General features: G+C 28.1%; 4 protein-coding genes across 12 annotated transcripts; 1 reads left to right on the top strand and 3 right to left on the bottom strand.

The window, feature by feature from the left end:
• Positions 1–1,860: 1,860 nt before the first annotated feature.
• LOC100744475 (beta-TrCP) lies at positions 1,861–10,084 on the bottom strand. 2 transcript variants are annotated; one of them, XM_012384940.3, is made up of 9 exons: positions 9,589–10,084; positions 4,851–5,085; positions 4,569–4,755; positions 4,049–4,505; positions 3,557–3,930; positions 3,397–3,475; positions 3,165–3,318; positions 3,014–3,061; positions 1,861–2,869 (listed from the first exon to the last, which is right to left on the bottom strand). In XM_012384940.3, exons 1-8 carry the CDS (start codon positions 9,640–9,642, stop codon positions 3,051–3,053), a joined length of 1,551 nt encoding a protein of 516 aa, XP_012240363.1. In that variant the 5' UTR covers positions 9,643–10,084; the 3' UTR covers positions 1,861–2,869; positions 3,014–3,050. The 2 variants fall into 2 exon arrangements, with proteins under 2 accessions (XP_012240363.1, XP_003484754.1); XM_003484706.4 differs by having other exon boundaries at positions 3,132–3,318.
• A 146-nt stretch (positions 10,085–10,230) lies between these two features.
• Positions 10,231–12,710, bottom strand: LOC100744716 (phospholipid phosphatase 5). Of its 3 annotated transcripts, XM_012383391.3 has the most exons (7): positions 12,051–12,180; positions 11,533–11,903; positions 11,354–11,459; positions 11,116–11,263; positions 10,918–11,046; positions 10,658–10,828; positions 10,231–10,600 (listed from the first exon to the last, which is right to left on the bottom strand). In XM_012383391.3, exons 2-7 carry the CDS (start codon positions 11,613–11,615, stop codon positions 10,434–10,436), a joined length of 804 nt encoding a protein of 267 aa, XP_012238814.1. In that variant the 5' UTR covers positions 11,616–11,903; positions 12,051–12,180; the 3' UTR covers positions 10,231–10,433. The 3 variants fall into 3 exon arrangements, with proteins under 3 accessions (XP_012238814.1, XP_024222341.1, XP_012238820.1); XM_024366573.2 differs by lacking the exons at positions 11,533–11,903; positions 12,051–12,180 and adding an exon at positions 12,581–12,710; XM_012383397.3 differs by having other exon boundaries at positions 10,298–10,588; positions 11,533–12,089.
• On the top strand, positions 12,627–20,434 carry LOC100744597 (KAT8 regulatory NSL complex subunit 3). 4 transcript variants are annotated; one of them, XM_033319814.1, is made up of 9 exons: positions 12,864–12,945; positions 13,702–13,911; positions 13,988–14,330; positions 14,434–15,019; positions 15,101–15,382; positions 15,502–16,194; positions 16,256–16,619; positions 16,703–16,894; positions 18,446–20,434. In XM_033319814.1, exons 3-9 carry the CDS (start codon positions 14,077–14,079, stop codon positions 19,558–19,560), a joined length of 3,486 nt encoding a protein of 1,161 aa, XP_033175705.1. In that variant the 5' UTR covers positions 12,864–12,945; positions 13,702–13,911; positions 13,988–14,076; the 3' UTR covers positions 19,561–20,434. The 4 variants fall into 4 exon arrangements, with proteins under 4 accessions (XP_033175709.1, XP_033175705.1, XP_033175710.1 ...); XM_033319819.1 differs by lacking the exon at positions 12,864–12,945 and having other exon boundaries at positions 13,588–13,911; positions 16,256–16,484; positions 16,584–16,619; XM_033319818.1 differs by lacking the exons at positions 12,864–12,945; positions 13,702–13,911 and adding an exon at positions 12,627–12,733.
• Positions 19,831–23,298, bottom strand: LOC100741768 (nucleolar complex protein 3 homolog). Of its 3 annotated transcripts, none has more exons than XM_003484767.4 (10): positions 23,099–23,298; positions 22,656–22,921; positions 22,329–22,584; positions 21,971–22,256; positions 21,565–21,899; positions 21,120–21,490; positions 20,886–21,050; positions 20,450–20,807; positions 20,274–20,371; positions 19,831–20,110 (listed from the first exon to the last, which is right to left on the bottom strand). In XM_003484767.4, the coding sequence occupies exons 1-10, from the start codon at positions 23,102–23,104 to the stop codon at positions 19,903–19,905; spliced, it is 2,349 nt and encodes a 782-aa protein (XP_003484815.1). In that variant the 5' UTR covers positions 23,105–23,298; the 3' UTR covers positions 19,831–19,902. The 3 variants fall into 3 exon arrangements, with proteins under 3 accessions (XP_003484815.1, XP_024222284.1, XP_024222285.1); XM_024366516.2 differs by having other exon boundaries at positions 23,095–23,298; XM_024366517.2 differs by lacking the exon at positions 23,099–23,298 and having other exon boundaries at positions 22,329–22,579; positions 22,656–22,775.
• Positions 23,299–23,430: the final 132 nt, after the last annotated feature.

Raw genomic sequence — 23,430 nt, forward strand, 5'->3', positions numbered from 1 at the left:
TGATTGACTATGCATCTAATTTTTGTATACTATGTAGCATTGTGTTATGACGATATATAATGCATAAATAATAAAATGAAAATATAATATTCAGATTGGGGCCTTTTCTTGCCAAAGTAATTTCTAAATGTTCACAAAATTTTGTAAAATTTTATCTCTGTAAAGCGAGTTATTTCGTGCTGTTACATACAAAATTAATATATTAACTTCAAATATATATGAAATACCTTCTCTCGTAATTTTGTAGGTAAAATCTTGTAATATTATATATATATAATGTATTCAAATCTGGAATAATGTAAGTCATAATAATCTGACAAAATTTATCAGGAACTGTATCGTGAAATACTAGTTAGTTTTAACGGAAAATAATTAAATGCAGGTAACAGATCGACCATAAATATTGAAAATGTTACCTAAATTTGTAATGCAAATATTAATTTTATCAGTATATAATAGCTTTGATCATTAATACTAGCATAGTACATATTTTTCCAGTAAACTTTGTACATTTAAATTCAAAAAGATTACAGCTTCACTATGTTTATAAAAAATATGACATTTCAAAATAAATTTTCTATTAATCACAATCTGATTTTGACGAAAGTATGTTAAATTTAAGGGATAGTGATGGATATTGTTTCCATTAAAATTGCATCTTCTTGCATAGGTATTGTATTTCAAGTATAGCTTTTCCACAGCCTTCATATTATTCTTGTGTAATTAATTTCATACATGAAACTTTATGTTAATATTAACAATAAACATCACAATGTTTTCTTAAAGATACTTCTTGTCATAATATTATTTTGAACAAATGTAACATTCACGTTATGATCAAAACTAAATTATGTATAAGACACATTGTCGCTCTTTACGAAACTTTTAGAAATGAAATATCTCAGGGTTTTGTATTTTCTATCTTTAAATAATTATCATAATTACTATGAAATAAACAATTTTTTGTATAAAGAAATTTTACATATTGGATTCACCAAAGTATTTTAAGACCCCAATCTAAATAAAAAATATATATACTTATATTTTTACATTCCAAAGTGGAATCCAAGAAACAGCAATATATAATTAATACTACCTATATATGTACGTATTTAGATAGCTGCAATATAATGAAGTATGTGCTTATAAAGAGATTATCTTAATAACTGTCACAGCTACACTATTTTTCTCTATTGTGCTCTATGTTTTTCATTAAATTTTATGAATTGAGAACATGCTGCATACTACAAAAGTAATGTTTGCACTGGAGTCCCATATATACATACCACAAAGTTATAGAAAATTTTTCATGCCACCATTCTAGCTTAAAAATCACAATTCTTTGTACCCGATTTGACTACATGCAGTTCATAATTTTGCATAATATGTTTTACTTTTAATGTAAAAATTTGTATAATATTAGAATAATGTACAAGTACTACTAAATACACTATCTGTTACTTATGTAATGCAAAAGTCAAGTAACTTGACATATTTTATCTGTGATATTTAATTCTTTTCTTTTTTCTTTTTTTAAGCACATATTCACAATTTAATTCTCATGCAAAATCTATGTTGTATAAAATTTAAAATATATGTATTGAAATCAATATCAAGGATTACATATTTGTAAGCTTGGCTTTGAATTTTTCAATGTGGTCAAAATATCGAATTACTATCGCAATATTTACTGAAATATATATGTATATATATTTATATATATATTACTATTTCGTGAAAAATTTGAGAAGATATCATTTTTATTCTATTATTCAATATATCAATAAGTAAACATATTTTTCTTAGTGCTACTACTACCATAGGAATAAAAATAATGTCGTTGATAGCATTTATAAAATCTCGAAAATGACAATTATATTTTAACTCATATAATATTGTTCAGAGCACACTTATAACTTATAATTGAAAATGTGATGTAGCTTAAACAAAAGTTGAAACATATGATCCAAGATCATTAGTCAAAACACAATAATTTCTTCACAGCAGCTAAGATTACCTCAGAGTCACTATATTGCTTTTTTATGAATCAATATTTACATCTCGGTATAATGAAACTTTATATTTTAAATGCAAATGGTATTTTATATCAATGACTGTGCAGAGGTTATTAGCTTTCCATTTACTTTTCATTATATAATATAAATTTCATAAAATTAATGTCCATGGAAACTACTATGTCTTCGATTAACGGCTGTACATTTATAATACTAAACATGGGTATAGTAATTCACATTAGCTAGATTTAAAAGGTAATGAAATATGATAGTTATAATAATCCTTCCACATATCAAGACTTGAATGTCCACATTCACACCAGATAAGTACTCCAATCAAACGGCATTTTACAATCTCCTTACTATAAATTAATTACATTAAAAAAAAAGAAATTATTAATTTACTATAATACAGCTACCATCTTATTAAGTGTATCCAGCCTAAAAACGTTTTCATTTCCTTTACGTATCTTAAGTCTTTTTTTCATAGTAGTAGGAAAGTGGTCAACTTCTATCATGTCATAGAGCGTAGAAGAATTCCAAATATGGCCAAAGCAAACAATTGTTTACATCCATGGGATGTATTTATGTGATTTTTAATTATACTGTTCGTTACTAAACGCAGTGCGTCAAGCGCATATAAATTAATTCGTAGTTTTATCTGTCACCCCATATATATCCTATTATTGAGAGAATTTCTTTTGCTTTTCACAGCAAATAATAAACCAAAATCAATGACCGTGTTTTGCTGAGATTTTCTTTTTTTTTCTAGGCGCTGTTCACACTGGACACTGATTCTTCATTTCCTGCGTACACTACCGTGAACACATTGAACTCACTCACTAATCACTTGTCTGAAACAAACATACGAATATAACATATCTCTAGAAAGTATAGTAACAAGCAACAAATATTTTATAATTACGAAAAAGAAAGGAACACAAATTTATAAGCATATATGAGTTTATCTTCTATCTTAAACAGTATATTAAACTTACAATTATATCACAATGAAGGAATATTCATAGGGATGCGTCACTCAAATGCTATAAAAATAATTCATAACGTTAGAAAATATCAAGTACATGGAACAAAGATCTTTCTCATCGTACTTACGAGATGGAGATCTAGTATCAGATTGATTCACACCTGATGCATTTATTGCTGCAGGCCCACAGGATGATACAGATCCATTTGATGGATTAAAATTGAGAAAATCCCATATTAATATTGTATCATCGTGCGACGACGATACTATCTGGAACTCATCGAACTGAAGACGAAATACACGACCTGTGTGTTCCTATATTGCAGATATAACTTATTACTATTAAAGCCTTTTTATAGAACAGAATAAAATAAAGTATGTAAAATATCTCACCACTAATGTACGTATACAAAGCGAGTTAGTTAGAGCACGTGGATCTAGTGCAGCCACCAAATCCCATACTTTAATTTTTCTATAACATAAAGCAATAAACATGTTATTGTAATACTGTAAAAGACAATATAACATACAATTAAAAAAATTTTTTACTCACCCATCATAAGCTCCACTAACTATATGCTTGCTATCAAATCTAATACATCTGACCAATTCGTCATGTCCTTCTAGGACGCGTAAGCACGCACCACATTCAATATCCCATAATCTGATTGTATTATCACTGCTACCACTAACTACTAAGCAGTCCTTATATTGCAAACACGCTATACCCCGTTTATGTCCATTTAATGTTCGCACAAATTCGCAAGTAGATGTTTTCCATACTTTAATAGTCCTATCACCACTAGCAGAAACGATATATTTTTCATCAAAATCAACAACATTTACTGCTGCCCTATGCCCCACTAATACCCTTCTTAATGCAATTTCCGTTTGTGATGTCATATCCCATACAGCAATTGAACGATCCTAAATACAATTAACAAATAGTTATTTTTTACAATTTATGAGATATAAAAATATATTAATTTAATATAGAAATATGATGTATTAAAATATAAGCTAAATATATAAAAAGTTTATTGACCTTTGAACAAGTGACCATCATGCCATTATTAAATCTGAGATGTAGAACTGCCTCACAATGGTGTATCAATGTATTAACCATTTCTCCAGTATTAGCATCCCAAACTCTTACAGTGCTATCAGAGGAACCAGATATTATTGCTTTGTCATCATACTGTAAACATAAAACAGAACCAGTGTGTCCTGTTAAGACTTTAATGCACTGTAGTGTACTTCTGTCCCAGATTTTAATTGTATTGTCTCTAAGACCAGAGACAATTTTTTGGTCATCATATTGTAAACAGTAAACACCTTTTGAATTTTCACTTCTACAATTTATTCGTTGAAGATTAAATCTTCCCATTCTCCAATTGTTATCTATACTATCAATATCTTTAACTATTTTGGGATAAAGAGATCTATAGAAATTGTGATTTGGGTGGCTTTCCCCCGGCCTTGGCTTGAACAAATACTGAATCCTAAAAACATTAATAAATAAACAGATACCACAGAATGAGATTTCATAGAATGTATTAACTAACCATCCTCTCCTTTCTGCAAGACCTCTCCATATTGAATCAGTCCGAACTTTACATTCAATTAATTTCTTCCAAAGCATTCCTTCACTAATTACTCTGAGCCATTCTTTACATACTAATTCAGCAGCAATTAATGAATCAGCATCTAGATAGGAAAGAATACTTTCTGCCACATGGTCCAATCCTTTTTCTGATAACCGAAATATAAGTTATAAAAGATCTAATTTATATATATATATATATATTCCAACATTTAAATAAAAATATCTCGACAGAAATACTCACTTGGTAGTAGAGAAATAAAATCTCTCTGCAACATTGGTTTCAGATATGCATTGATGTGACCATGCTGATAGTGGCACATTCTTGTCAACAATTGTTCAACAAAGTTAACTTGTTCGGGTTCACTCCACTTCTCAAAGAGTTTCATACAAGTTTCCTTTTCTTGCCTATATTGCGCAGATACCCCAGATGGCAGTTCTTTCTTGCGAGTAGGATCATAAAGTATTGTTATTGGATACTGTAAAAACATTATAAAAATTGTACACATTATAAAGATTTTCCTAATTGAAAAAGTATACTTTTAAAATATTATTTTATTTAAATTTAATTCAGATTTGATAAGAATGCAAAAATATACCTTGATCAATTATACTGTAAATATTATATACTTTAAGGGATACATATAAAGATACTCAGATATATTTTTTATTGTATATTTAAAAACTGTTTAATACATAATACAATTAAATCGTAATAGTTATAAGTATTATATAAAACAGCAGCAAAACTATTAGGTGACACATGTATTTTAAGATAGAGTGTGGTATCAGGTTCTTGACCTCAGATAGACTATACTATACAAAACAATATTAAACGCTCACAGAAATTGACGTTCGAACATGCAATTTGTCCTTTTTGAATCATGGTACTGTCTATAAATATAATTTATTGATGATCATGCTTTAAAATAAAATCGCAAATAAAATATTTAAAAATTATTAACTAAACACAATTATTTGTAGCAAAATACAAAACAGTAATACTGTTATTTTTTTTTATTTAAAAAATTAATTGCAATATTTGAAATTTGTAATAAAATTTATAATTAGAAGAAACGAGGAGAAAAGAAAATAGCTTGCTACTTAATTCGTATTAGCGAACGATTTGTATAAAGAAAATTGCATCAACGGACCGTGACCTGCACTAATCCAATATTTCGTGTGCGGCCTACTTGTTAGCGCTTGCCATTTACTTCTGGAAGCGAAAACTCATAATAGACGCATATCTTATTAAATATTTCGCAATAGAAGTTAAACATTTATACTTCAAAATTCAAACGATTGAAACACGTTTGCAATATCGTAATGGCAATAGTAAAGTTTAAGCACATAAAATATTGTGCCAAAACGATTTATCAAAATTAAAGCTCCTGATGAAGTTACAGAGATGAATAGGCAAATCCTGTCATGCAAAATAGTTTCACAAAGCAAAAGAAATAAGATAATCAAGGCAATCTTTTGTCTCCCACAAGAAAATATAATTCAAACCAATATGAATCAATAGCTGACTGAAAAAATTAAAAAATTTATCTTTATTAATTTTTATTTTAAATGTTCTTGTTTCCCCCGAAGTGATGGGTAGTCATCGATGTTCTAGCAGAAGAAGAGGTCTCGAATATGACAAATAACTTCACCATTTTGCAACAGATTTCTTAAAAAAAAATTACAAACTAAAATTAAAGACTGAATTTGTATCATCCACAAAAATCTGAATTTTTCACTTTTTAGTTACTTATAAAAAGAATTTGCAATTTTAAGTTATTTTTAGATGCCTCAAGATGATGTATTCCCGTAATATCATTCACCAGAAACTCAAGTTTGATTTTTCGCATTTCTTCAATGATAAAAATAAAACATCCATCAATGTGTCTTTTTATGAAGATCAACACACGAAACTCTATAAAATGTATGATTATATATATATATATATATATTATGATTATATATATATATATATATTATGATTATATATATATATATTATGATTTTATATGTATATATATATATATATATATATATCATACTAGATATGTATATGATATATATATCATATCATATACATATATATACATGTGTATATTGTGCATAGTATGATTCTTCGATTTAAGATCTCATGATCACTCGACTGTAAAAGGTAGCATAGCAACATTGAAGAGTCCTGGCGACCGAGGAGTACACCTCGATCATCTGAAAATGTTTCTCAGTACGGTGTTCCAGTATAACGGGATCGCGAACTCGTGTCGAATCTATGCTCTTTGTATCTCTTTGTCTTCGTACCCCTTACGTGTTCTCTCCATTTTAGCAAGTAGTCACGCAAAACGCGAAAACTTCCAAGTAAATGTATAATACAAATATTATAATAAATTTAAAAATTTCATAAAGAAATTAATACTAATACCACCTACATGTACTGGAATGCTGATAAAGCATTCTTTATTGGTTTTTACAGATTAATACGGTCGTATATAGGATAAAAAAATAATATTCTGATATCGATAACAGCAAATCATATTGGTCGGTAGTTCTTCGAAATACTATCTAACTTATTATCACTGGCATTCGCATATGCGCCAGATTATAAATAAAAGACAATCAAGAACGAATTGTGGGAAAAGATGTTCGTATACCTTGTGGTTTTTAGTGCTTTGTTTTTTATCGTTCAGCAATAATAAGTATCATAGGCATGTTGAAATCGATGCATGATACAGATTTACGTGTATGCACATATGATTAGAAAAATATTCTTAAACGTGAAAGTGAGACGCATCTATCAATAGAAACATAAAGTTTATTAGTGGAAAAAACCCATGAAAAATAATGTACATTTCAAAGCATGTAACAATGAACCACGGGAACGTTTCGAAATTTCCTGTCGTCCTTGATTATGAATACTTACGGCATTAAATTTCAGAACACTTTTTTGTCTCCATAAATATAAAACAAAGGAAAGTTCTAAGAATAATAAGTTTCTAGAATAAAATGTATAAAAATTCACGTCTCTTTGAGTTTATAAAATTTTATAAAGATCGCAAATTGATAATCGCGATGCATCACTTTCTCGTTATTCTTAAGTAGTTATTACCTTTTATTTTTTTTATACACATTTGGATATAAATAAAACGATAAAGAAAATTAAAAATGCGCATGGTAATGTAGTAACGACTGAAACTGGAATGATGAGTCACTAGCACTAAATAGAAGAGCAATACTTTTTTTCGGCAAGTCACGTACTTATAACTTGACAACACAATATAAAGTTCATTTACATTGGCCAACGGCAGACATACTTTAATAAGATATTGATAGATATAACTCTAATTATAATACAAATATAGTCACACATGTTTTTTTCTATCAATATAAACTCTATTAAAGATTATGTAAATGTGAAATATGTAGGAAAAAATTATATATTTTTGTATATATATACATTTGTATACAGCCTTATATTTGTATCTATATACAGAATAAAAGATATATTGATAAAAACGATACTACATAAATTCACAAGATCTGACGCAAGGATTGTAATCGATTCCTCTTTCTCTCTGGCGGTCTCCTCGAAATACACGTGTATAGTTTAAGTTAAACACAATACACGGATAGATCGTTAAATCTTTGTATTGTCTACAGACTAATCATTCTATATTTTATCTTGAAGATAATTAATCATTATTGTAACAAATAACGCGTATCAAACAGAATTTTTATATGATCCCTGTACAAATTCTAAAGCAACAAATTTTTTTTAAATTACTCCAGCAGTTGAAAATAAAAAAGTGCAAATTATTCATTCCTGGACAGTTTTGGCTCATATCCAATTGTACGTATAAATCAATATCACTGTAACATTAAACGACAAAAATGGACAATAAAGATTAATCATTAATTTTTATAACGATTGTAAACTCGTATAAAGAAATAAATTTAAGGGAATTAAACTGTAGATTCTACTCAATTATTTACAATACTGTTACGATGAGTGTAATGCAACTTAGCACAAAATTTAAAAAGGGGAGCTAAAAAAAGTAAAGATTTTAAAAGAGGAGAAACAAAAGAGAAAAGGTAAAAAGGGAGTTAAAACATTGATCATGTAGTAAATTGTTTCCACTCTGCAAAGCTTGGATTATGTTTAAACGATCTATCCTTTGTTCTGACAACGAAGACAATCGTGTCCGGTCAAGTTTATGCTAGTTCAATAGTAACTAACTAATAATTTTTCGATATATGTAGCAACTGTACAATAACGTAACAAATTAAAAAATAAATTAGTAAATAACAAGTTAATATTACGATTTTCTAGCAATCTGAAAATAAAATCATTACATTTTATACTGTAAATATTCTTACTTTATGTCAAAAATTTACAAAAATAAAAAATTTAAGAAAAGGTATGTTCAAACAAAAGTAGTAATATGAATCGAATATACGAATAAATATTGAAATATTTATAGTAAAAATTTAATAATAATCATGCGATGGCATAGTAAGTATAATTTATACTTTGTTATGATTCTTGTAAGAATATATAAATATTTCGAGTCATATTGCTTAAGATATACCTGTGATTCTAATCAAATCTAAATATTTGTAATATTCTGCATATAACATAATATATACTAGTATTGATTTGATCAAATAAAAGAAATTAAAAGTGATGCAATCTTAATTTCCGTCAAGATAATAAGGTAACTGTCATTAGATGTACATAAATATCTTGATATAAGAGTTTAGAGAAATGACCACGATCATATATGACAGCACACAATTGTATTCTATAACCTCTCGTATACATAAGATATTTCTACAATTAATAATTTTCTTTGGGAAGTGCATATTAACAGATATAAGCTTTGCAGAAAATAACGGTCGATCATAAAATATTAGTGAATTTCTCCATCATAAGGAAACATAAGATGGCGGTAGGTTTCAGGTCAAAAATACTACTATGTGTTGCGTACCTGAAGATTCGTGTTTGTGTCTTCGATAATCTCATCCGTTTCCATGTTCATCATTTTCACACACAACTGGCACAATATAATTGATTCAGATGATACAACCGGATCAATTTGGCTGGAAAAAGTTCTTGTAAAAAGGATAAAACACCTTTTGAACACTAGCGTTTGACTATTCAACACGACTGACGACGCTCATGAGTCTTCGCCATGTACAGGAAGTTGAGACAACATTTCACCAACACAACAGCTCGTAAATAACTATGTCACTTCACAAATCCAAGAAACCTGATATAACGATTAATTTATATGGAAAATGTGTATTAAAATCCTATGCGTGAACAATATGAGAAATTTAATATTAATCCTCTTCAGAAACGTACGAAATATCCAAATGAATTCCAAAATTCATCAAGATATATGCACGGCCAACCATCAAGATAAGAAGCTCGCGAGAAGCACTAACACCATTTTACACCACCGACTTCATCACTGCTTCTGTTTAACTTAAAATCAACTTGATGGCGCACCATACGCAAAATTTCCAAAATGGCGTATATGAACAATATATCCATCTCTGTTGTACCCGCGCATATTTCAAAAACACTATTTCGAACTGTTTTAAATAAACCTCATTTCCATTAGAACAAGTCCTTTTTTATTGATTAAATTGAAATTTTTAAATAATACAAGGTGTATATTTACAATATAAATGTATATATTTATATTACTTATCGTATTTATAAATAACTCATAAAAGAGAAAAATCAACAAGTAAAAAATTAAATCATGGAATTATTATGTGATTTAAATTATTGTAATAATTTTAATACTTTGGATTCTCTTATGTATTAAATCCATTTGATTTGTTCATTTTTGTTTCTTACATTTTCCAACTGAATTTGATGAGTAAGGGCAGCATATGGTTTATGGCATACCTGTGAATCTAATGGTGGATAATAGTGTCTATAACACATATATGCCAAAATGTATCCTATTATTGAGCCTGCAACCACGTCTAATATTTTTGAAATTAAAATATTTATTTATTGATGCAATAAATAAATATGCTTACCTTGCCAGTGATGATGATAATCACAAGTTCTACTCAATGCAATTAAGAGAGCAATACAAATTGGTAATACAAATGCACATAATTTCCATGATTGTCCTTTACCCATTAAACTAAATGTATGTAATTTACCAGCTATATACAGCGCAATGAAACCAAAACTTGCAAATGCAACTGAAAGATAAATAGATTTTTCAATAAAATTTAAGGTTTTCTATATAATTTATATAACTTGATAGTTTATACTTTATCTTTTAACATACATGAGGAATGACCACTTGGAAATGATTTCTTTCCATCTTTTATAAGAACTGGATTTCCATTACATTTAAAATCTGGATTTGTTTGTCCATCAGGAAAGCATCTCCAAAAGAAATCTGGTCTGGGGCGACCTAGCAAAAGGTATTATCTATAAGAATAATGATACTTCCAAAACAGAATCAACATTTCACAATTCTTACCAACAACAAGTTTTATAATATCTGTAATGACACCATTAAATCCTAATGCTAAAGTTACAGATAATACTGCTTGATAAATGTCAGTTTTGTCCTTGTAAACCAAAAAGACAAATAAGATTACTATAGCAGGCATTATAAAAACCAGAGGCTAAAAATAAATATATAAATTAATTTATATAAAATATAACTGTAATTTCAAAATATGTATAATAATGTTGTTTCATATGGACTATATTACCCATAATATGGTGGTTGGAACATATGATTCAGTCCTTGGATTTTTATACAACCATAATTCATCTTCATGAATTTTCCTAGTAAATGGTTCTGCATTTTCTAATTCACTGTTCATATAAAAAAGTAGTACATTTATATGTATATCCGCTATATTGCTATGGTAGACTAAATTTAACTTACATAAATAATCCCACTAAGACAATTCGCAATAATATGTCAAACCAATATTCTGTTAAGAAATCTTTACCACGTGTTATAGCCATTATGAATTCAAAGTGAATGCAGTATAAATATTGTACAAATATATACAAACAAATAGTACATTACACAAATTCAGATGACTCATTATACAAGTATGCAAATGTGTATGTATACAGTTGTATATTTGAATAGAATAAGTTATTAATTGTTATTATATACTCATTGGTTTTAAAATTATCTAAAAAAGTGTATGTTTTTAATTATTACAGAAATTCCACTGGAAATATATGAGCAATTCGGTTTCATCGCCAACCTCCTTCAACATTGGATTGAAGCTGAGACACTTCTTTCTAAAAAGTAAATATTAATCGATCGTTTACAGATAATTTAAGACATTATTTAATTTTTTTAAATTATATGTTAACGCTATATAACATTTCAATCCCAATATAGAAAACATTAAACTTTAACTACACTATTTCGATTTGAATACTAACATTCAATTTGATATCACTGTAGTACTGTGTAGTGCATGTACTATGTACTATGTACTATGTATGGTATGGTATATTCATTTATTTTGTAATGATAGTAACGTAGCTATAAATTGAAAGTTTCTTGAAAATTGGACTTTATTGTAAAATATATTATACTATACATTGAATGCTTGAATTTTTCAAAATATTTTCCATGTAAACTATGTTATTTTCCTATAGGCTGTTTGTAAAATTATTTTTGGAATTATCGAAGAAATTTTAAGAAAACGTAAAAATTTAGCTTAACCTTACAATTGTAGATTGATTGGTTAGCGCATCATAGATGTTACTCGACATTCATTGTTTTGAATATTATGTATTACATAAACTGGAATTCTATGTATCTACCTATCTACATTTAATCTTAAAATTTTATTTTTTTTATTTCTTGCATTTTGTTACATTACATATCATGGAAATCAATACATAATAACATATTGTATCGATAAAATAATTATTCTAAAATTGATGTAATATACATCTGTATGTACCTATCTATATATTTACAATGTCCTTGCTCCACATGTGTTCTTCCATTAGCTTGCATTAAATCGCAATACATCGCTTTTTGTTGTTTGGAGTAGAGCTGTATGTTATTGCAAGATAATTACTATTGTGATATTACAACCTGGAATAGTTTAAAGGCTAGTTTCATCATAGAAATAATTTATGTAATAGGAACAATTATTTATACATATATGTATAAATTTTATATTCAGAAGTTTAATTTTTATATATATCATTTAGCAATTTTTTCATATTGTTATAAATTAGCTCTTTGCGTTCGAGGACTTTTTCAATCGGGCGAAGTAGCAACTCCAGATTATTTAGCGTATATGTGATGCGCGTCTTACAGGTAGCGTAAAATGATTTTATATACAAATTAACTTACAAAAACATTATATTCTAATAATTAACCTATACTTACATCTTTTAAAATATGATTTTGTAATATTAATTTCCGTATTTTTTTGTTTGATAATTTATAAAGCATTCACCAAGATGCATTCTTAAATACAATTCTTTTTTTTATTTAGTTGTTTACATTCACAATTTGTTCAATTTGGACATAGAGTAAAATTTTTTGGCTGTTTGATTATCATGTGGGTGGCTACCCCCAGCGGGGTACCATCTTCGTGTTTGTTAGGTTATATCCTTTATGAGATCTGTTGGGTGTCTCCTTTTTAGTCTTCTTTCTATGCTTGATGTGTTGATCGTTTCCGCTGCCAGCCAGTTTGGGTGCGTTGTTATTCTTTCTCTGTACCTTCTTGCACATTTGCTAATCTCCTCCTTGACCGTTGGTATTCCTAGGTCTTTCTGAATGTCCTCGTTTTTAACATACCATGGGGCTTTTACTATTGTTCTGAGAATTTTAGCTTGCATTGTCTCTATTTTGCTTATATGGCTCTTGAATACAATTGATCTCATTATTCAACAGTTCAAAATCAAGTTCATCTTCATTTGAGCTAATTTCACTTATGAAAGCCATTTTTTTGGGGCTTCTAAACTATAATACTTTTGCCATGATTGTCAAATCCAAACTAACATCAGAAACGTCAGAACCATAGTTACAGAGGGATTTGGGATTAAATATTTTATTTCCATTTTAAAGTGTAACACTTTACACCTTCTAACAAAGACCATAAAGAACTAAGGAACCTATTTACAAACCAATACTGCTGCTTCATCAATTGGAGATGTTAAAATCTAGCATAAGTGGGGACTGTTGTCTCTCACTTGCCAATGGAGTTGCCACACAAAACACGGTGGCGACTGAGAGTAGCCTCTCGAGCGCAAAGGGTTAGAAATAGTTTTGTGAAATGTTAAGTAGTTTCGACTCTTATAAATAATTCATATTTGTTAATTATATAATAATCTTATTAATTTCTGTGATACAGATTCAAGATATGTGAGGAAAACTGTAAATGATTACAGTGTTATTTGTTGAAAGAATTATTTATAATTATAAATATATTGAGTATAAGTAATGTTAACTACAACATTAACAATGCCATCCACATCGATAAACTCTTCTAGAATTCCAAGTCCCATCAGTGATACATTTGATGATAATCCTAGTAGATTAACTACATATTTACATCAACTTGCTGGGTGCTATGAAACTGAAATTAATGTGCTTGCAAAAGATCATTGTTATGCACGTCCATGGAATTGGAAACCAGAGAATGTTTATGTAAAGCCAATAAAAAAGTTGTTTTTCTCAAAGAAAAATTTATTAACGTAAGTAATAAAAATAAATTATATATGTAAATAAATGTAAATTATAAATGTAATTATTAAACATAAAACAATTACAATTATATTGCAACTTTTCATATATTAGGGAAAAAGTCACTCAGGATGAAGAAATTAATATAGAAGAAATTAATAATGAGCCATTAGTACCACCAATAGATTTTACTAGAGTTCGACATCAAATGGATGAATTACAAAGGTTAGCAAATTTTGCTAGACCTGATGAAAATGAAGATTGGGAAGAAAAGCTTGATAAAATTTTATGGACACCAGTTCAAAATCGAATATTCACCAAAGTTCTTAAAATATTAAATTCAGAGAGACTTACAAGATTAGCTAAAGTAAGCAGTTCAATAGAACCAATTTATCGAAGAACATCAGTTGACACAGCAGCAAGGAGGTTTCGAGAAACATTAGCTTCAGTTGGGTGGGATTGGAGACTTGCACAATGGTTACATAATTTATTGTTTGACCATCTTCCTCAAGAGTATCTTGGGATTTATCTTGATATATTACAATCTTTAAGACTGAAAATTCCTCAACTTATTGATAAAATGATTGCTATACAACCAAATATTAATGCAAAAACAGGTTCTATAACATGGGAAACACTTGGATCACTCCTTAAACGTACATGGGATCCAATTACTCCTAGTTTAAATAGTAATAGACTTGTAAGTATATTTTATTGCATATTTTATTATAATGTATTTTACATATATATATTTATTTATAGATAATTATTGTTATTGCAGAAAAAATTACCAGGAAATCCAATCTTAATAATAGTTCCTTCTGGAGTGGGATCTAGTATGTCTACAAGGCAACATAAATGGATTTCACAATTAGGAGCTTTAGGAATGGTTGTTACAGTTCACACACACTTAGGTTTAGCAGCTAATAGAATGACCATGATGGTATGCATTGATCAATTACTTCAAGCCACTAGAACTAAGATACAAGATATTAGAAGTGATTGTCCTGGTAGACCAATTATTCTTGTTGGATTTAATACTGGTGCTGCTCTTGCATGTCAGGTATAGCATTTATATGTACATATATACACATGATGTGTAACGCATCAGTATAATTTGAAGTAGTTAGAAAACTTTAATGTGATTTGAGATATTCACACATTATCTTTTGATATTTATAGGTAGCACAAATGGAGCATGTAACTGCAGTTATTTGTCTTGGGTTTTCATTTCTTACAGTTGAAGGAAAAAGGGGTACACCTGATGATACATTAATGGATATTCGATGCCCAGTTATGTTTGTTATTGGACAAAATGCTACACTTGTAAGACCTGATGATATAGAGGATCTCAGAGAAAGGATGATGGTTGAAACAAGTTTGGTAGTGGTTGGAACTGCTGATGACCATTTAAGAATTTCTACTGCTAAAAAGATATCAGAGGGTATTACACAAAACATGGTAGATAGATGTATCTTGGATGAAATTGGAGATTTTGTAGGAACTATTCTTTTGCAACCACATCCACTACCATTGAGATCAACATCATTGTCAAATTATGAAAATAAAAATAATAGAAAAGAATCACGGAAGCGAAGAAATTCAACAAGTAGTTCTGTTGAAAGTGAACCAAATTCTCCTACAATAAAAAAGTCTCGACCAAATACACCAATCTCTTCAGTAATATCTATTGGACAAAATACACAATCAGCTACGATTTCCCGAGTAGGAACATTTAGTACTCAACAGAATATAATTGCAGTGAGTGGAATACATACAAATCATGTGCAGAGTGTGAAACGGAAACCTCGAGTTGTTAGTAACCAGAAAAGTCATTTTGTGGAACACTTGATAACATCTAGACTTTCCGGACAAGTAAGTTACAACCTTAATTTTTATTAAAGAGGAAGCATCTAATAATATATGCATTTTTTAGCCAAACTCGGGTACAGATAATGGTGGTATAACATTAAACATTGGCTCATTGGCAAGTTTAGCACCAATTGGACCAATACGTTTAGCTCCAGCATCATCAGGTCAAAGTGTATCTACGACAATAAAAAATATTCCTAAATCTTCGATTGCGTCAACTAAAGTGCCTAAAATTGTATCAACGAATGTACAGTTACAGAACATGCCAAAAATGAAAGCCATTGTATCATCAGGTAAAGGCTTTTCTAAAGTAATATCAAACAATTATAGGCATCTCAATATTCCTGACAAGAATGGAGATACAAAACTTGTTAACGTTTTAACATCATCAGGAAATCAGATTAGAGTGAATACTTCAACTGCAGCAGGTACATTTTATATGAAAAATTACTTTTTATTTCTTTTTATTCTCACATATTTTGTATAATATACATTTTCCCTTGTTTTATAGCAATGCACAATAAATCTACGATTGGTACACCAAATGGAACTTTATCAAATATTTTACAAAATGGTAAAACTTCTCTTACACTCACTACTAGCTCATCGTCTGCGCGTATATCGGCAGCTTCCAGCATTTTACTAACACCAAACAATTCTGTGGCAACTAATACAGCATCAACCACATCGATAATACCAAAAGGTAGAATATTATTATCTAATCAGCTATTAAATAATTTACCTACACCATAATCATTTTCTACTTCTTGATCGAATGTATATGATTTTTACGAACGAAAGGTACATCATCAATAAAAAGGAAATTATTAAGTTGATCCAAATTATTATTCTTTCGGGAAGTTATTCTGAATAGTAGAAATCTCGTATTTTGTAAAATAACTTTTTAAACTTAGAACAAGCCTTAATTCTACTTTCCAAATTTTGTAACACAATTTGTATATAATATATTTGTATATAAATATGTATATAAAAATTATACAGCTGTTGAAATTGAAATATATTTAATATATTCATACATAAAAACGTGAAAAGTGGAAACAATATTGGATTGTTAAAATCTCAAGATAAACACGATCGAAAAAGATTAGGATATTACATATAAATACAATAACAAAGCATAACATGCTAAGTAACAAAATAAATTTCTTAGTATTTAGCATATTTTTATGATTTACTATTTTGATTTCAAAATATACATGCATCTTGGTATGGAACCATGTGGATCATATTCATACATGCAAAAACAAAATGTATTGTGCATGAATATCATTAATATGATAAAATAAGTTTCTTATAGAAAATATATCCACTAAGTAAAAAATTCATTTTATTTATATTTTTGAGATTGTGTAGATCAATAATAATGGATTTTAAACTTAATGTTAATTATGTTTTTTATTGTAGAATAATTAAAATAGTCTAATAAACTTAATAGATTTTATGTTTTCTAGCCATAAAACTTTTTTCTTATTTCTAGCTTGTTTGTATTCTCTTTTGCAATTGTATATATACAAAATATTCTTTATATATTATTTTTGTTATATATAAAAGTCATTAGACTAAGTCACCAGTAAATGTATGTATTTGTTTAGCATGTGATGTAACATGTGTCCAAATGTAGCATGTATTTATATTATTTTACAATTAATATAAGTTTATATTTAGAAGCATCTAAAATAATATGTTGTAAATATATCACTACTATCTTTTATTTTGTGTTAAATAAATATTTTTCCATGTGATTTGAATTTATTTGTTTCCTTGCCCCAATCCTGTTTGATATTAACTGTGTCCAAGCAATTTGGAATTAAATTAAAGATATTATAACTTTTGTTTCTTACATTTATCATCTAATGTTTTTTTATCACATCTTTTACGTTGTCAAACAAAATATTATTTAAATATTATTAATATAGTCTGAAAATCTTTTTGGTTTAAAGTACATAAATTATTATAATTTTTATTATGTAATTACTTAATCAATTACCTATGTTATTTCTAACAACATAGATAAAGTGAAATTTAAAAACCAAATTTTTTTATCACATATAATAGATTTATGCATGGTTTTTGTTATAATTATAACCAGTTTTAAAGATATATTTACATAACTCATGTAGAAAAAAAGATGCTTATTTTTACATGATGTTCATGTTCATAACAATGCAATGAATATTATTTGAATTTATTTATATCTCAGAAAATTGTTCAAACATGTATATGTGTTTTATAGTGATGGACGACATGGCAACAACCAGTAGCTCTTCACATTTGATGCTCAGTTCTACTCATTCCTTGGACACATTCAAGATGTCACAAATACCTCGACAAGTAACAACTTGTAATAACAACGATATCTCTCATAATGCAGTATGTGGGAATATAATCATGGTTGAAAGTTCCCTTAGTACTAAACCCAGTTGTTCATCCGTAATAGTACCATTAAACAATCATAATTCAGGAACTATTTTACCACTGTCTAATAAACTAAAAGTTACTCAAAAATCGACCAAATCTATGCCAAAGATAACAGTCAACGCATCTAATTTACAAAGAATTCATAAGTCGCAAACAGTACAGAAGAATTCTCTTGTAAACGAGATTGACGATGAATTGGGAAATATATTAGATATACCAATAATTTTTGCAAAAGATGATGATAATTTAAACTCTATTGAGAAAAGTTCATCTTTATCTCAGACAATGGCTGTAGATATTCATGAAAAGACTATACCTAAATTAAACAGTAATACCAAAGTTGTTCTCATAAGTAACAAGCAAGATAAGTTACAGCAAAGTAATAAATTTGTAACACCTTGTACTCAAGCTGTTCTATGTCCTAATGTAGCTGTACAAAATTTAAATCATGTGATACTACAGACAAACCCTCAAACTTCCACTTTGTCTAAAACTAAAACTACAATTCCAATACAAACTCGTTCAAATCAACCCACTGTTAAATACACCAAGATAATTCTTGCAAAGAGAAATTCTCAATCAGTACATCAAAATGATAAAAATGAACAAGTCATTGTAACAAAGACAGTTGACAAAATTAATGCATCTAAGTTGCTAAATTTCGATAAAAATGAGCATCGATATGCACAAATCGCGATAAAGCAAACGGCAAATAATGAAGATAACATAGTAGATGAGGCATTAGAAATAGAAGATGCTATAAAAATGAATATTATAGAACGTAAACATGTACCTTTGCAAAGAGTTGACTTATCATTACAGACAAGTGACAAGGCAAAAGAAAGTTTGACTGAAGCTAAATTAAATGTAACAAAAGAAGATAATTCAGAATGTACTGCAATCGATGATGTAATAAATTTACAAATATAAAATGTTTCATCTCAACAGAAGATGTATACCTGTACTAAAAAACAATCTTCTTGGCATTGTAAATGCAAAACAAATGATAAATATTGTAGATACAGATATCCATTTTCTGGTTAAAAATTGTAATTACCCTAACATTTCGTTTTCTAATCATTTCATTTGAGAATAATAACTGTTTAATAGTTAAGATACTTGGCGTTGCAAATCTAATATGTTATTTAAAGTAACAAAATGGTTATAAGAAATAATTGTTACTATTTAGAAAATACGTACAGTGTTTAATGTTTTATATTAAATTTCGTTTTATTCTTACAATCCATTCTATAGTTCGTGCTACATACAGTATTAATTATTACAAGCTTTATAAAAATCTATGTATCCATCTGCAAATAATTCAGTATTATATATAGTATTAATATATTCTTTGAATTCACTATTTATAAGATGATGAGTTTTTATTATTCTCTTAGCATTTGTATATTTTGGAACTGGTACTGCTGGTTTAAATACGACACCAGTAGGATCAAATTCAGTATAAAGTTCTTCTGGAGAACTGGAACAAATAAAGAAATATATTCTAGCATAGCTCATTTATTGCTTGTGAGCAATGAAAAAATGTGCATTGCAAGATATTCTACAATGAAGCTCATCGGATAGCAGTAAATCACCAATATAGAAGTATGATTGTATTAAATATTACAAAAATTGAAACCTACAGCTTAGCAATTTCTGGAGATAAACTGCCTTCACCTATTGGTGGTACATTCCAAGCTACGTTTTTTGCCATCTTTTGTACAGTACTGTGATAATGTCGCTAGTAACGAAAGATAAAAGTATGTTTAATAATAATTATGTATATTAAGATCATATAACTTAATATGTGAATATGTACCTGTAAAGCTGTAAGTTCCCATAATGCTGAACAGTGTGCATTGCAATACTCAGGTTCCTCTAGCTCTGCTTGATAGAAACCATCTCCAGTCGTACTATCAGTATCCAACAAAATATCTAGCATTTTTCCAAGTTGCATACTTTGCTTTATAATACCGAGAATGCCAAGTACTGAATTATGTTGCAATTGCAAGGCTAGAATAGCTATTCTTTTGATAAATGCTACAAAACGCCTTTGTGTAATTCTCTTTCTTCGATGAATTAGAGCTTGAACTAAAATCTTTATAAGAACTTCCATTTCTATATGAGTTTTGCCGCAATGAATATTTAGTAAATTTTTGTATAAATGTGCATAAAACCTGTATAAATATAACATGTGATTATAAATTTAATTTTAGTTTTTTTATTTACGATATTTATTCTTTTTCAATACAAACCTGTAAGGATCAAGATTCAATGCTGAACCTTGTCCTGATAATATTGTAAATACACACTGAATACAATGTAATTGATCTTTCAAATTTAAATTACCCTCTTCCATTAGTTTATCTATGGCAGTTACTAAATCTTGATAAAAATCTAAGTTTATGCATTGTGCAAATCTGTAATTGGATGTTATCAGATATCATATAATTTTATATATAATTAAATTTAGTAAAAATCTGTCATACTTTGCTAATCCTTCCAAGCAAATAGATAAAATGTTACTATTTGGAGCTTGTTTTAAAATTCTAAAATAAATTGTAAATACTACACTTGTTATTTCAGTGAGCAATTTTTGTTTAGTTTGCTTATTTTCTTCTGCTTTAGTTTCAAGTAATTCTTTCTCTACTTCTTCAAGCTTCTTATTTTTCTTCCTTTCACGCTTACTTAAGGCAAGAATTCTTTGTTTATGAGACATAAGCTTTCTTTGTTTAGTCTCTTCTTCTTTTTCTTTATCTAAATTTATATCTTTTATACGAAGTGATAAAAGTACTGATAGAACCTCAGAATGAACGGAATGAGCTTTTAATTTTATGTATTGGTTTAATTTGCGTACTATCTGAAATATTTATTAATAAACATTATATTCCTAGAATACAGGTTAAATGAAATACAATCACTTAAATCTCTTACTTTTAAAGATAATTCAGCACGTTTGTCTTCCTTGAATACTTGGGAAATGCATTTTAAGACTTCCTGCCTTATAAGTTCATATTTATTATCTAACAATGGTATAAGAAAATTTGCTATATTAATAGAATAGTTAAAGTAGGGATGAGTTGTTAGAAGATCACACATGCATGTTAATGCAACTTTTCCTAGTTCAATTTCTTGTTCTTTTATTTGTCGTGTATCTCCCTTTTTTCTTCTTAATATATTAGTCATTTTTTCTAACTTTTGTAGATAATGCTTATAATACCTTAATAATGTAGCTTCATAATTTTGTAATGCAAGTGTTTCTTTCTTTACTAAAAAGAAAGTAAAAAACCTATAATTTCTACAATAATCATGATATTTACATATTATTATAGGTACATACATCTTACACCTTCTTGTTGAATTTGAAGAATTTGATAAGATGGCAACAAATCTTTGAAAATTTCTAACAAAGAAATAGTTGCCAATTTTCTCACGGTAATATATACTTCTGGATTGGTTTCTTCCATTAATTCTAATAGTATTTTAAAATTATCACATTTAGCTTCTGGTGTTTCCAGAAGACTGCTAGATAATAATCCAATTTTTAAACGTTTAGATCTTAATACTTCTTCACGAAATGCTAAAAGTTCTATCATAGACACAGGTTTCTTATCTTTATCTTCATTCTAAAAAATCAATTAATACATGAAAAAAAGGTTTTTTACGATAGTGTTTCATAAATTTCAATGAAATCTTACATGAAAATTGAATTTTATTTCCATGTTACTTTTCTCTATATTATGTTCTTCATGAGACATGTTTTCATTATCTTCTGCATGAGTTTCTTGAATTATCCTTTTCTCTATAATTCCATTTTGAGTTTTTATAGGAAGTAACATACGAACCTTTTTCGTACCCTCTATCCCAACTATTTTTGACATACTATTTTCATATCTATCCTCTAATGTTCTTTTCTTTTCCTTCTTATTATTTTTTATTTTATCATCACCTGTTCTAAAAAGTATGAATATCATTTAAATTATTTTGAATTAAAATATATTCATTACCTATTACAATATTCATACTCATTTAGATGTATTTGTTTCAGCAAATTATATGATTTGTTAGAAATGGCTTCTCCTAAAAAGTTTAAATCATCTTCTTCGACCATGTCCATGAGGTCTTCACCCTGATCACTTTCTTCTTCTTCCACAGTTTCTGCATGTGGAATTACTTTTTTTTTAATATGTGCATTCCTTGGTTTATGCCTCTTTGTTTTAAGTTTTCCTTGCCGTGTAAGTTTGGTTCTTTTTTGATTACTTCTTTTAACTGCACTGATCTTTAGTTTTTTCTATTTGATTAAGAATTTAAAAAATACATATATTGATAATTAAAAGTAATAGAAGAATTACATAATTAAAGGAATATTTTTTATTGTATTTAAAACAGATGATACTATATGACATATATATGTTCATAATTTAACAATTTTATTAGTTCCAGATTAATTAAAACTATATTTACTTACCACCATTTTGCTGTAGTTTTGATTACTTTAGGCTACTTCAAATGAAAGTATTTGTCAAACTAATTAAACAATTATTGTTTCCTTACAACCAAAAAATCATTCCTGTAAGATATTCTAAGATAACCTCTTAAGTTACACGTGTTGTATTATAAACATTACGCACGCACACGCACCATATTCCTTTTAACACAATTGCATGTATATATATATATATATATATATATCGTTTTGCATTAGAAATAATAATCTTTTCTATATGATAGATATTAAATTAATTTTAAATAAATGACTTTGTCTTTATGTAACTTTTACGATCTATTTTATTACGATAC

The sequence above is a fragment of the Bombus impatiens genome, unplaced genomic scaffold (assembly GCF_000188095.3).
Source record: "Bombus impatiens unplaced genomic scaffold, BIMP_2.2 scf_0020, whole genome shotgun sequence".
Lineage (NCBI taxonomy): Eukaryota > Metazoa > Arthropoda > Insecta > Hymenoptera > Apidae > Bombus > Bombus impatiens.

Coding starts and splice junctions, on each gene's coding strand:
- LOC100744597 (XM_033319818.1), top strand. CDS start 14,077: ATGTTAACTACAACATTAACAATGCCATCCACATCGATAAACTCTTCT. Junction 14,331..14,433: donor TCAAAGAAAAATTTATTAAC/GTAAGTAATAAA, acceptor TTCATATATTAG/GGAAAAAGTCACTCAGGATG. Junction 16,895..18,445: donor CACATCGATAATACCAAAAG/GTAGAATATTAT, acceptor TGTGTTTTATAG/TGATGGACGACATGGCAACA.
- LOC100744716 (XM_012383391.3), bottom strand. CDS start 11,615: ATGGCTATAACACGTGGTAAAGATTTCTTAACAGAATATTGGTTTGAC. Junction 11,047..11,115: donor TATTATAAAACTTGTTGTTG/GTAAGAATTGTG, acceptor ACCTTTTGCTAG/GTCGCCCCAGACCAGATTTC. Junction 10,601..10,657: donor TTATCATCATCACTGGCAAG/GTAAGCATATTT, acceptor CAAAAATATTAG/ACGTGGTTGCAGGCTCAATA.
- LOC100741768 (XM_003484767.4), bottom strand. Junction 21,900..21,970: donor TCAACAAGAAGGTGTAAGAT/GTATGTACCTAT, acceptor CTTTCTTTTTAG/TAAAGAAAGAAACACTTGCA. Junction 21,491..21,564: donor GTGCTGAATTATCTTTAAAA/GTAAGAGATTTA, acceptor TAAATATTTCAG/ATAGTACGCAAATTAAACCA.
- LOC100744475 (XM_003484706.4), bottom strand. CDS start 9,642: ATGATGAACATGGAAACGGATGAGATTATCGAAGACACAAACACGAAT. Junction 4,756..4,850: donor TTTTATTTCTCTACTACCAA/GTGAGTATTTCT, acceptor TTCGGTTATCAG/AAAAAGGATTGGACCATGTG. Junction 3,319..3,396: donor TTTGTATACGTACATTAGTG/GTGAGATATTTT, acceptor TCTGCAATATAG/GAACACACAGGTCGTGTATT.